Source organism: Tupaia chinensis, unplaced genomic scaffold (assembly GCF_000334495.1).
Source record: "Tupaia chinensis unplaced genomic scaffold, TupChi_1.0 Scaffold000605_1, whole genome shotgun sequence".
Taxonomy (NCBI): Eukaryota; Metazoa; Chordata; class Mammalia; order Scandentia; family Tupaiidae; genus Tupaia; species Tupaia belangeri.
Window position 1 is genome coordinate 269119 of NW_006160123.1, and position 11396 is coordinate 280514.

At 40.3% G+C, this 11396-nt stretch overlaps 1 protein-coding gene across 4 annotated transcripts in view; it reads right to left on the reverse strand.

Moving 5' to 3' along the window:
- The window catches only part of TMEM62 (transmembrane protein 62), a 35346-nt gene extending 25674 nt beyond the window's left edge, over positions 1–9672 (reverse strand). The window contains exons 1-5 of one of the 4 annotated variants that reach the window (XM_014591672.2): positions 9585–9672; positions 9172–9283; positions 7933–8070; positions 6331–6376; positions 1349–1490 (exon numbers count right to left, since the gene is read on the reverse strand). In XM_014591672.2, the coding sequence (XP_014447158.2) occupies positions 1349–1490; positions 6331–6376; positions 7933–7972 (228 nt within the window). In that variant the 5' untranslated portion in view covers positions 7973–8070; positions 9172–9283; positions 9585–9672. Of the gene's footprint in view, positions 1–1348; positions 1491–6330; positions 6377–7932; positions 8071–9171; positions 9284–9584 lie in introns of those variants that run through there. The other 3 variants (XM_027775782.1, XM_027775781.1, XM_027775783.1) reach the window with 3 other exon arrangements.
- Between the last annotated feature and the right edge of the window lie 1724 nt (positions 9673–11396).

Sequence of the window (11396 nt, forward strand, 5' to 3'; positions counted from 1 at the left end):
TACATATAGGTACATTATGTCCCTTTAATTAAGAATAGAAAGGTGAGGGACCAGCGGGTGGAGTCGTGTTTAAGGCGCTGGACACTCCCACATGGCTGACCCCGATTCAAGTCCTGGACCTGGTGGCTTACTTACTCACCTTCTCTCTCTTTCTCTCTGCCTGTGTGTGTCTCTCCAGTCAAATTAAAAATGAATGAATGAATAAATAAAGTTAAATAAATAATTTTTTTAAAAAAGAATAGAAAGGTGATAAGGGGAGGCATATGCTTCTTAAATAAGGAGCTGGCATTTGTCATACCAAGAAATAATGAGAAGTTCTCAGATATGACTTTCCAGACAGTTTTAATGCAGCAGGTATTCACCTAGCCTTGGCAAAAATAGTTTAAATTGAATTAACCTATCTTAATAGTCCTCTTATTAAAATAATATACATCACTAGTTTAGAATTGGTAAGAGTGGGGGCCAGCAGGTGACGTGGTGCTTAAGGGTACCGGACTTCCCACATGGCTGACAGCAGTTTGAGTCCCAGACCTGGGTGCTTGCTTTCTCACTCTCTTTCTCTCACTCTGTCCCTCTCTGGTCAAATATGAATAAGTAACATGCAGATAGCATTTTCGTATGCAAATCCTTTCATAGCTAGAAGCTTATTTCTGCATGCTCAGATTGGCCACTCTCCACATAGCAGCTTACTTTCTCAATTTCCCTCTCTCTGTATCTTGCTTTGTCCCTCTCTGGTCAAATTGCAATAAATAAATAAATAAATAGCAAGCTTTATTTTTATATATCTACATTTTATTTATATATGTTTATATACATATAATAATTTTTTAATTTATTCACTTATTTATTTTAATTTGACCAGAGAGAGATAGAGAGAAAAAGAGGGAAAGTGAGAAAGAAAGCCACCAGGTCCAGGACTTGAACCGTAGTCAGCCATGTGGAAGTGTCCAGAGCTTTAACCACCACCTCCACCAGCTGACCCCAATAAAAATAATTCTTAAAAAAATTTTAAAAAAGAATTGGCAATTGTGGGGATATGGGAATAGGAATATGCCACATAGTACAGACAGCTGTGTGCTTGCACCTTGCAGAGTGCATCCTGCACTTAGTAAATATTTAATAAGTGTTTATTGAATACATATCAAGTGTAAAGTACTTCCAAGATTTTGGGACAAGAACAGAGATAGTAATAACAGTGCTATAGCAGCCAGTAACTTCTAGCCATATTTGAAATCAAAATGAATTTTTTTTTAACCATTTCTAGATGAAAACTATAAAGTGATCTACATATAACAAAGAAAAAATAAAATAGACAAAGCTAGAAAGAGAAGTAAGATTTTTACTGTACCTTATTTAAAATTCCAAAGAAATTATAGGGTCTCTTAGGTCCTGGAGTTTGGGTGGCATCAACACAGATGAAAGAATAGTTGCCAAAGGGAGTATTGTGGACATAATGGAAATGGCCATCCCTACGTACAGCAGAATATTTCCTACAAAATACAAGACGGGAAAGCTTTAGTGCGATCGTGAAAAGATGGAATTAATTTAAATCCTTTCCTAGCATCACACTGAACTTTTGTCTTCCTCTGCAAAGGATATTTACATTTTTTTATTATTTTTAAGAGAGATTTTTGCTATTGAGCACGTGCACTCACCGGAGATGCAGGAAAAGAGAGAAATCCCCCCCCGGGGGGGATGGCCATGCCACAATTCCTTCTCCTCCATTCTCCTCTTGGGATTTTGAACACATATGCACACAAGCCAGGCATGAGTTTCAAGTTGATGGTCCAAGACTTGAACCACAGTTGGCCATGTAGCAGTCCAGCACATTAACCATTACACCACTTACTGGCTCCAAAAAGGAGTTTACTGATCTGACAGAGAAATACACTAAACAAGATCCATAATGGATAACTGATTAAATGAAATTTCTAAGTTTTTATTCCATTTTCTCCAGAGAATCATGAAAACTAACTCATCAATAACCAAATGCAAGGTCTCCAAATAAAGCAGAGAAGACAAGTAGTCCACTAAACAATGAAAAAGAATGATTCAGACTCAGTGAGACAGTACTTTTCAATTATTTTTAAAAATTTAGTGAGGGCCTACTAAACAAACACCTAGCAGAATTCTTGGAGTATTGAGATCCAAAAGATGGTTACTTCTAGAAATAAGACTACAAAGGCTTATATCACAAGAACATTAGCAAAGATGAAGTCATTAAACCAGGAGAAAAATGTTAGTGTAGGTCTAGGTCAATAAATCTTCAGTTCCTAAAAACATACTGGTAACATACACAGGGTCTACATCCAATATGAAAGTTTGTACCACCTTAAGTGTCAATGTATTCAGGTGTCATAAAGTTGGAGGGTGAAAAGCAGGGAGAAAGTATGGGTAACATAGCACAGAGTAGGCATTCATTAAGTAACTTGAATAAATGAGAAGGAAAGGATAGACTATTTGGTTGTCAAAAAAGTCATGATGTATTTTTCTATGTCTTTCTATGCAAAAATGCATCATGACTTTTCTAACTACCCAATATATTGGGGCATACTTCTACAATATTATTTTACTGTCAGAACAGGAGCGAACAGGTGGCATGGTGGTTAAGAGCACTGGACTCCCACAGGGTTGACCATGGTTCCAGTCCCAGACTCAGTGGCTTGCTTTCCCTCTCTCTCTCTCTCTCCCCGCCTCTCCCTCTCTCTTTGTCCCTCTCTGGTATGTATGTCTGAATGAATGAATAAATGAATAATAATTTTTTTAAAAATTGTCAAACATTATAAGAAAACTTGGTATCATCTTTTATCTAAGTGTCTTGTTTGTTTTATTTTTAGTTTGCTACAGTGTGCATGTACTCACTGGAGAGAGAAAGAAAGTGAGGAATCACCCCCCAGGGCATGAGCACACTGCAATCCCTCCTCTTCTATCTTCCCCCTGAGGTTTTGGGCAGCCCACACAGGTACCCCACGTTTTTGATGCCACTAGTCCAGGACTGAATTGTGAAGTAAGCCATGTGGGATCCAGCTGCCTTAATCATCATGGCACCAGCTGGCCCATATCTAATTATCTTTATGATGTCTTACTTAATGGCATATGTTAAAAAGTACAAAAAAGGGACCAGCGAATGGGGTAATGGTTACATCGCTGGACTCCCATTTAGTCAACTGTAGTTCAAGTCCAGACCTGGAGGCTTAAAACTCACGTTGAGTGCATGTGCGTGCATGCCCCAAATCCCAAGAGACGACTGGAGAAGGGATTGTAGTGTGGCCATCCCACCTGGGGGTCAATTTCTTGCTTTCTGTCTATCTCTGTGTCTCCTGCAAGCAATGTGCCCTTATAGCAAACAATCTCTCTCAAAAATGAATGAATGAATAACTAAATCAATAAATAAAACAGGAACGGGCAGGCAGCATGGTGGTTAAAGGCGCTGGTCTCCCACATGGCTGACCACAATTCAAGTTCTAGACCTGGTGGCTTGCTTTCTCACTCCTCCCCCGTCTCTTTTTGATCAAAATGGAAAATAATAATACTAAAATAAAGGGAAATAAATAATTCTTAAAATAAATAAATAAAACAAAGAAACTTCTACAACGTAATGTGCTAGCACTGAGCTATATTTAAGTCACAATAGCCATCAAATATATCATAATTAAAATAAACATATTGTAATAAATATTCCAATACTCAAAAATTAGACAAACCTGGGACCAGCAGTTAGCATAATGGCTATGTCGCTGGACTCCCATGTAGTCAACCGTGGTATGAGTCTGTGACCTGGCAACTTAAACTCAAGCCAGGCACGTGTGCGTGCGTGCCCAAGATCCCAAGAGGAGAATGAAGAAGAAATTGTGGCATGGCCATCCCCACTGGGGGGTGATTTCTCGCTTTCTGTCTCTCTGGCGAGTGCACATGCCCTATAGAAAAACCTCTCCAAAAAAAAAAAAAAAATTAGACAAACCTAATTTAAACAAAGTCAATTAGTTCTATTTTCCCTTTTTTTAAAAAAAGAATTATTTAATTTTATTTATTGACTCATTTTATTTTTCAATTTTACCAGAAAGAGACAGAGAGGAAAAGTGAGAAAGCAAGCCACCAGGTCTGGGACTTGAACCATGGTTGGCCATATGGGAGTGTCCAGCCACCAAACCACCTGCCGGTACCTTCTATTTCCTTTTTTGTTGGTATTTTAAAATTTTCTTTCAGGGGACCAGCAGTTGGCGTAATGGCTATGTCACTGGACTCCCATGTAGTTGACTGCAGTTCAAATCCCAGACCCGGTGGCTTAAACTCACGCCGGACACATGTGCATGTGTGACCAAGATCCCAAGGGGAAAATAGAAGAGAAGAGATTGTGGCTTTGCTATCCCCCCCGGGGGGGAATTTCTCGCTTTCTGTCTCTCTGTCTCTCTGTCTCTCTGTCTCTCCAGTGAGTACACACACCCTATAGAAAAACACTCTTTGCCCCCAAAAAACATTTTTATTTTATGTGACCCATAACTCACAAATAAACATTTATTTGGAGGTGTTAAAAGAAAAAACTTCAGAAAATTTAATTTAGTGGAATTTAATTAAGCAAAAGTAAACATGATTCCAAATGGATAGTTTCCTGAACAGCTTCCAGTAACTGGTGGTAGCGATTCTCTTTAATAAAAGAAAGAAAGAAAGAAAGAAAGAAAGAAAGAAAGAAAGAAAGAAAGAAAGAAAGAAAGAAAGAAAAATATTCTGCTTCAGGTTTATGTTCATTATATTTTTTTCTTGCTTATTTTGTTTTTGGTTATTCCCCCAGATATTATAATCCTTGCCTACAGTTTTTAACATATTAAAATCCAACTGTCTAGGGGCCAGCAGGCAGTGTGGTAGTTAAGATGCTGGATTCCCACATGGCTAACCAAAGTTCAAGTCCTGGACTTAATGGCTTGAAAATCACTCTGGAAAACTCCCTCTCTTTCTGACAATGTTACCACCTGCATCTGACTATGTAGAGAAAAAAAAGCTTCTTTAAAATAAAAAATCCAGGGGACCAACAAGGAGCATGGTGGTTAAGGTGCTGGACACTCTCATGTGGCTGATCATGGTTTGAATACTGGACCTGGTGGCTTGCTTTCTCACTTTCTCTCTGTACTCAGCAGAAAAAGAGAGAAAGGGAAAGTGAGAAAGCAAGCATTAGGTCTAGAACTCAACTGCAATCGGCATGTGGGAGTCCAGCACCTTAACCGCACGCCACCTGCTAGCCAATGACAATATTTTTAATATCAGCTCTTAAAACTTTCATACTATCCAACTACTGATGGGCTCTCAATACTTGCTACCTGATTGATTGAAAATACACAACAAAGCTCTGAATGCCCTGGAACTAAAAGTGAAACTGCAAACAAAAGAATTCTAACACACTGAGACGAGATAGTTTTCTAACTCAGAGATTCTCTAGCTTTTTTCATACTCATAAAACATAAAAAACATTTTAATATTTCTATGCACTGGGATAAAAGGATAAAGCAGCAAGAAGTGACAAACTGAATTCTCCAGCCAACCCAGAGGATGAAAGAATTTGTATCTCATCATTCCAAAAACCCTTCAACTTCAGTTGTCTGGGAGATAAGTGCTGCTCTAAATTATTTTGCCTATCCATAAGCAGCGAAAAAAAGGCAGTCTGTGTAGAATATAAAAGTACCATTGGCCAAAACAAAGCATTAAAATATGGGGGGAAAAAAAAGAATTAAAGGAAATAAAAAGTCCAAACAAAAAGGATCTGTTGCATAAATAAATAAATAAAAGCCTCCTTTCCTAAATTATCAGATTCTTCACATAGAAATTTTTAAAAAGAATTATTTAATTTCATTTATTCATTCATTTATTTTAATTTGATCAGAGAGAGACACAAGGGGTGGAGTGGGGAGTGAGAAAGCAAGCCACCAGGTCCGAGACTCGAACTACGGTTGGCCATGTGGGAGTGTTCAGTGCCTCAACCACCATGCCACCTGCTGGCCCCTATATATAAATTTTGATCTATTTCAAAATGCTTTCACTTGGCCAGTTGGTATTGTGGTGGTTAAGGTGAATAAATCCCACAAGGCTGATTACGTGGTTTGAGTCCTGGCCTCAACAGCTTGATAAACACACTGGGCCTATGCGTTCCCAAAACCCCAAGAGGAGAATGGAAGAGAAGGGATTGTGGCATGACCATCTTCCGGAGGGGTTATTTCTCTCTCTCTCTCTGGTGATGACATAAACCCTATAGCAATCTTAAAAAGTTTTCACTCATTCTTGAATTGACTGCACTCTAACACAGACACAACATAGTGGTCTGTCTCCTGTTCATTACAGTACCTGTAATAATTCTTGACGCTGTCCAGACTTGGAATGTTATATGCATCTAATTAAGAAGAAAAAAGAAAACATTCATTTATATTAAAATAAATTAAGCATGCTAATGATTAAAGAAAAATGGCATTTATTTTATAACAATCCAAATGGTAAAATGTCAATCCATCAGGCTGATAATTGTTTTGAGGTTTTAGCCTTAGGGTGCATGTGCTCACCAAAGAGAGAGACAGAGACAGTGAGAAGGAAGGTGAGAAATCCCCCCAGCAGGGATGCCAATGCCACAATGGCTTCTCCTTCATTTTCCTCCCAGGATCTTGGGCACATACCAGTCCAGTGTGACTGGTCCAAGAATCAAACTGCAGTCAGCTATGTAATAGTCCAGTGACATAACCACTATGCCATCTGCTGGTCCCCGAACTGATAATTTTTAAACTTGATAGTTTAACAAAATTCAGATTATTTGGAAACTTACTGAATTTTTCATATACTGGAAAAATAACAGGAACTTTGAACTATGTACTACTCAGAATAAATCAATTTGAAGTTATAAGACTGGACTATTACTGCTACAGTTTTAATCATGATTCTAGAAGCTAGCAAGGAGTAGATTCATGCCTGATCTGTAGATCTATGTCGGTGCTTCTAAACAGATTTCTTTGGTAACAGGGATAAAATCCTTCTCTTCTTAAATAAGAGTCAATAGGAAAGGAGTAACAAATGGTAAGGTTAAGTTTAAGGATAGCATAGAAGATTTATGTGGAAATACAATAATGATTTAATAGAGTCTGACTGCCTCCTTGCAATAGCTAAAATTGCTTATCACTTTTAATTTTCAGAAATCCACTTTATTTTTAATAACTTTAGAAAATAAGTTGAAGGTCCAATTTAGGCCAAAAGAAAATATGAACATGAATGTAATCCTCTTGCTAAGTAAGAGGACAACTACAAAATATAGTTAAATATGAATAAAAACTAGTTTCTCCCAGTTTAACACTATATATAAGCATATATTTGGGGTCATCAAGACAGTCAAGATGCATTTTTGCATTAAAAACATGGGAAAAAGGTCATGACTTTCTCAATAACCTAATATAAACACATACCATAAGTATTTATGCCTATAAAAGTCATAGTATTATGAACTCCAAAGAATCATCCAAATTATTTGATCACAAGGGTCTTTCTGATATTTATACTTAAAATAAAGAAGGTAGTAGTAAAAAAAAGAAAAAAAAAGCTAGTAGCTAGGCTTGGAATTCTTTTCTTTCACTTGAGGCTTTTCCAATAAGGCATGTGTACTCACCAAAGAGAAGGAAAGTGAGAATCATCCCCCAGGGGCAATGGCTACACTGCAATCCCTCTCTTTCAGTCTCCTCTCGGGATTCTGGGTATGCACACACACACTTCTGGTGTGATTTTTCAAGCCACCAAATCCAGAACTTGAACCACAGTCAATCATGTGGGAATCCAGCACCTTAACCACCATGCCACTTGCTGCCCACCTCCAGCCCCCATTTTATAACCTTACAATCCAGGATTGGAACATCTAGGTTCCTGAAGGAAAACTAAATCTAGTCTTTATTAAATTTGGGTCTCAACTCTTACCATGATTTCCTCTGATGTCCAGCCACTTGGTTTTTTCCATGACCCTTGTCTTCTTCAGAATACCTTGGTAAGTTTGCCATTCTATCTCCTGCTGCCTGGATCCCAACTGTTCCTTTGTTTTGGCATCTGTCAGATCTCCTGTAGGTTTATGTAAGAATTGAATCACAATGTAAAATAAACTTCGGGGAGAGGTCCCAATTTTTAAAAAATGTACACTGAAGGAACTAAGATAAAGTATTCAACAAGTCTAAGCACAACCACTTGAGTCCACCTCTGTCCAAAAAAAAAAAAAAAACATCTAAACTAAGAAGTTTCTCAGTAAGAGTTAACAAGTGCCTATTTAATCTCTTGCAATATTATAAATGGGTTGTGAAGAAAATATATCTTTAAAGAGAGCAGGATAAAATGCATAATAGACTTTAATAAAATTTAAATCTTTAAGTAAAAAGTTATGTTCTATCTCCTTAAAAAAAGCTTTTATAAGAAATATGAACACCCTGGGCAAGTGCCTAATATCTTTGGCAACCATATTCTCCAAATCCCAAATCAGGACATGTGATCTATAGTATTCTTTTTACAGCAAGAAGCAATCTGAAAGGTGTAGTTTGGACAATAAAATACCAAAACATAGAAAACTTAACAGAACACTTGACATGGGCCCTTTATATAAGGACTGCCACTCCATCATTATCAACAGAGATATGTAAGCGATCAGTAAGGTGGGTGGGAGATGAATGCTCCCGTAAATACGATAAATGCTCTTTTAGCTGCATTTTTGGAAGCAAATGATCAAGAGTTTAGAATCTTGGAAATCCAAATTACACAAGTATCAAGGGATGAAGAAAAAGTGCTCTAGTGATGTAAAGCAAATGAAAACGTTCGTAAAAGAAGAGGATTTTTGGGTTGTGGTTCAAGTTTTCCCTAATTCTCTGCCAAATCCAGAACTGCAACAATCTAAAAAGTTACAAATACAGCACACTGACAACACACTGACATGAGTATCACAAGCCTCACTTTGACTGGCTTAAGGAAGCCTTGCTAAGGCAAATCACCCTGGATCTTGATTCTGTTATCCACAGGCAAAGGGACTGATACTGTCCCATCGACTCTACATCGCTGGGCTCACCTAGGGCTGTGAGTATAGTGTTGCCAACGTTCCCAAAGGGAAAAGCTACAGCCCTAGCTAGCATTCCACCATCGGACCACACAACACAATCACAGCACGGCCATTCTCCCTACCTGTTGCTAAGACGAGAGCTGGTTGAATGATGTCAATAGTTTCAGAACAGAACTTCTCTAAGTCTACCGCTCTGCCTGGATCGCGAAACCTGCTCAGGTGAATGTCGGATATCTGCCGAAAGCAGGTATTGAACAGAGATAGCTGAGTCAGGAAGAGGCGGCATGGGTAGGGGCGGCCCAGCGACTCTCGGGCGGAAGGAAAAGGCAAAGATGCAGTGCATCAGCGAACTCCCCATGGAAGGACCGAGTTGAAGCCAGCACAAGACGGACCCTCGAATTACCACCTGACTAAGGCCCACGGTCCGGAGTCTGGGGCCCAGACCTGCGCAGATCTCGCGCCTGCTGAAACTGCCAGGGTCTCCCTGCGCCTTGCCGGCTTTGCACCCGCCCCCCTTGGGCTCCCGCCAAGTCACCTGCAGGCCCCAGAAGATGTTGCTGTCTCCGGGGCCCGGCGCGGGGTGCGGCCTCCGGGAGGCGCGGGGCTGGGGCAGCGGCGAGGGCCGCCCGCCGGGGCGCAGCCCTCCGTGGTCCCAGAAGGGACCGCCCGGCGCCCCGCGGAGTCGCTCTGCCCGCACTTCCGAACTCTATGGTCGCGGGGCCTAGGGTTCCGGGCACGTCAGCGGGCGATGAAACCTGAGCCCAGCCGGCCTCTTCCGCTCTTTGACCGCCTGCGTTTCTGGGCTCGTTTTGCAAGAGTTAAGGCCGGCAAAGTAAAGGGGACCGACCCCCTCAACTCCAACGACGACTGCAGAGTGGTGACAGGGGAGACTAGACCGGTATCTGGGAGGCGGAGGCTAGAGGCCTGGCCCCTCCTTGGTCACTCATTCCTGACCTTGGTGTGTCCGTCTCTTACCCGTAAAACCGAGTTAATAATGCCTCCCGTGCGTGCTTCGCAGGGGTTGAGAGACTCAAAGTGAATATGTATGAGGACGCCTTTTAAATTGTACAAATAAGACAGGCGTCTTTCTTTGGCTCATTCTCTGTCTTCTCTCTCTCTCTCTTTTTTTTTTTCCATTCTGGTTATTAACGTGCTTCCATAAAGTTTCTTTAGATGTAGTCCATTATTTTGCGAAGCTTATTTTATTATGTAGTCCATATTTTGCGAAGCTTATTTTTTCCTTTATTCTCGTTTTTTATGCTTGATTACATAATATTGCAACACAAAGGTGTAACCATTTATTTAATATTAAGTATTTTCTATGGGCCAAGTACAGAAGATACAGCTTTGGGCTCTGGTCTTAATCTAACCACTTTATTGTTGAATTTTTCGGTTGTTTACTATGTGTTACTGTTCTGAGTAAACTTTTTATGCAAGTAGTGCTTAAAAATATTTTTTCCTTTGGAATATGTCAGCAATTTTGGATTTATGCCAATTCATTAAGTATCTTTGCAATGTAAAACGCCGATGAAGGCAGAAAACATTAAGACATAAATATTAAGTAGATAAGGGACCAGCAGGTGGCCTGGTGGTTAAGGCTGGACACTCCCACATGGCCACCTGGACCTTGTGGCTTGCTTTCTCACTTTCTCTCTCTCTCTCTCTCTGGACAAATTAAAATAAATGAACAAATAAAATTAAATTTAAAAATAATTCTTAAAAAAATAAGTAGATAAAGGGCCATGGCTCCTTATCTTGAGAGCTTATTTATAAAAGAGAAGTACAGGGAACTAGCAGTTAGCGTAATGGCTATGTCGCTAGACTCCCATGTAGTTGACCGCGGTTCGCGTCCCAGACCCGGTGGCTTAAAACTCACGCCGGGCACGTGTGCGTGCGTGCCCAAGATCCTGAGAGGAGAATGGAGGAGAAGGGATTGCGGCGTGACCATCCCCCCTGGTGAGTGGTTCCTTGCTGTCTCTATGTCTCTCTCTGTCTGTCTGGTGAGCGCACGCGCCCTATAGAAAAAAAACCTCTCCAAAAAAAAAAAAGAGAAGTACACAGCTGAGTTTAACAGAAGTATACCCTTTTTGTGACAATAGACAACCAGATATAAAAGGCTGGGGCAAAGGCAAAGTTAAAACTAGGAAAGATCACTTCTTCAAAAGGAATCAGGAGGGAGCCAGCAGTTAGCGTAATGGCTATGTCGCTGGACTCCCACGTAGTCGACCGCGGTTCATGTCCCGGACCCGGTGGCTTAAAACTCACGCCGATCGCGTGTGCGTGTGTGCCCAAGATCCCGAGAGGAGAATGGAGGAGAAGGGATTGCAGTGTGGCCATCACCCCTGGG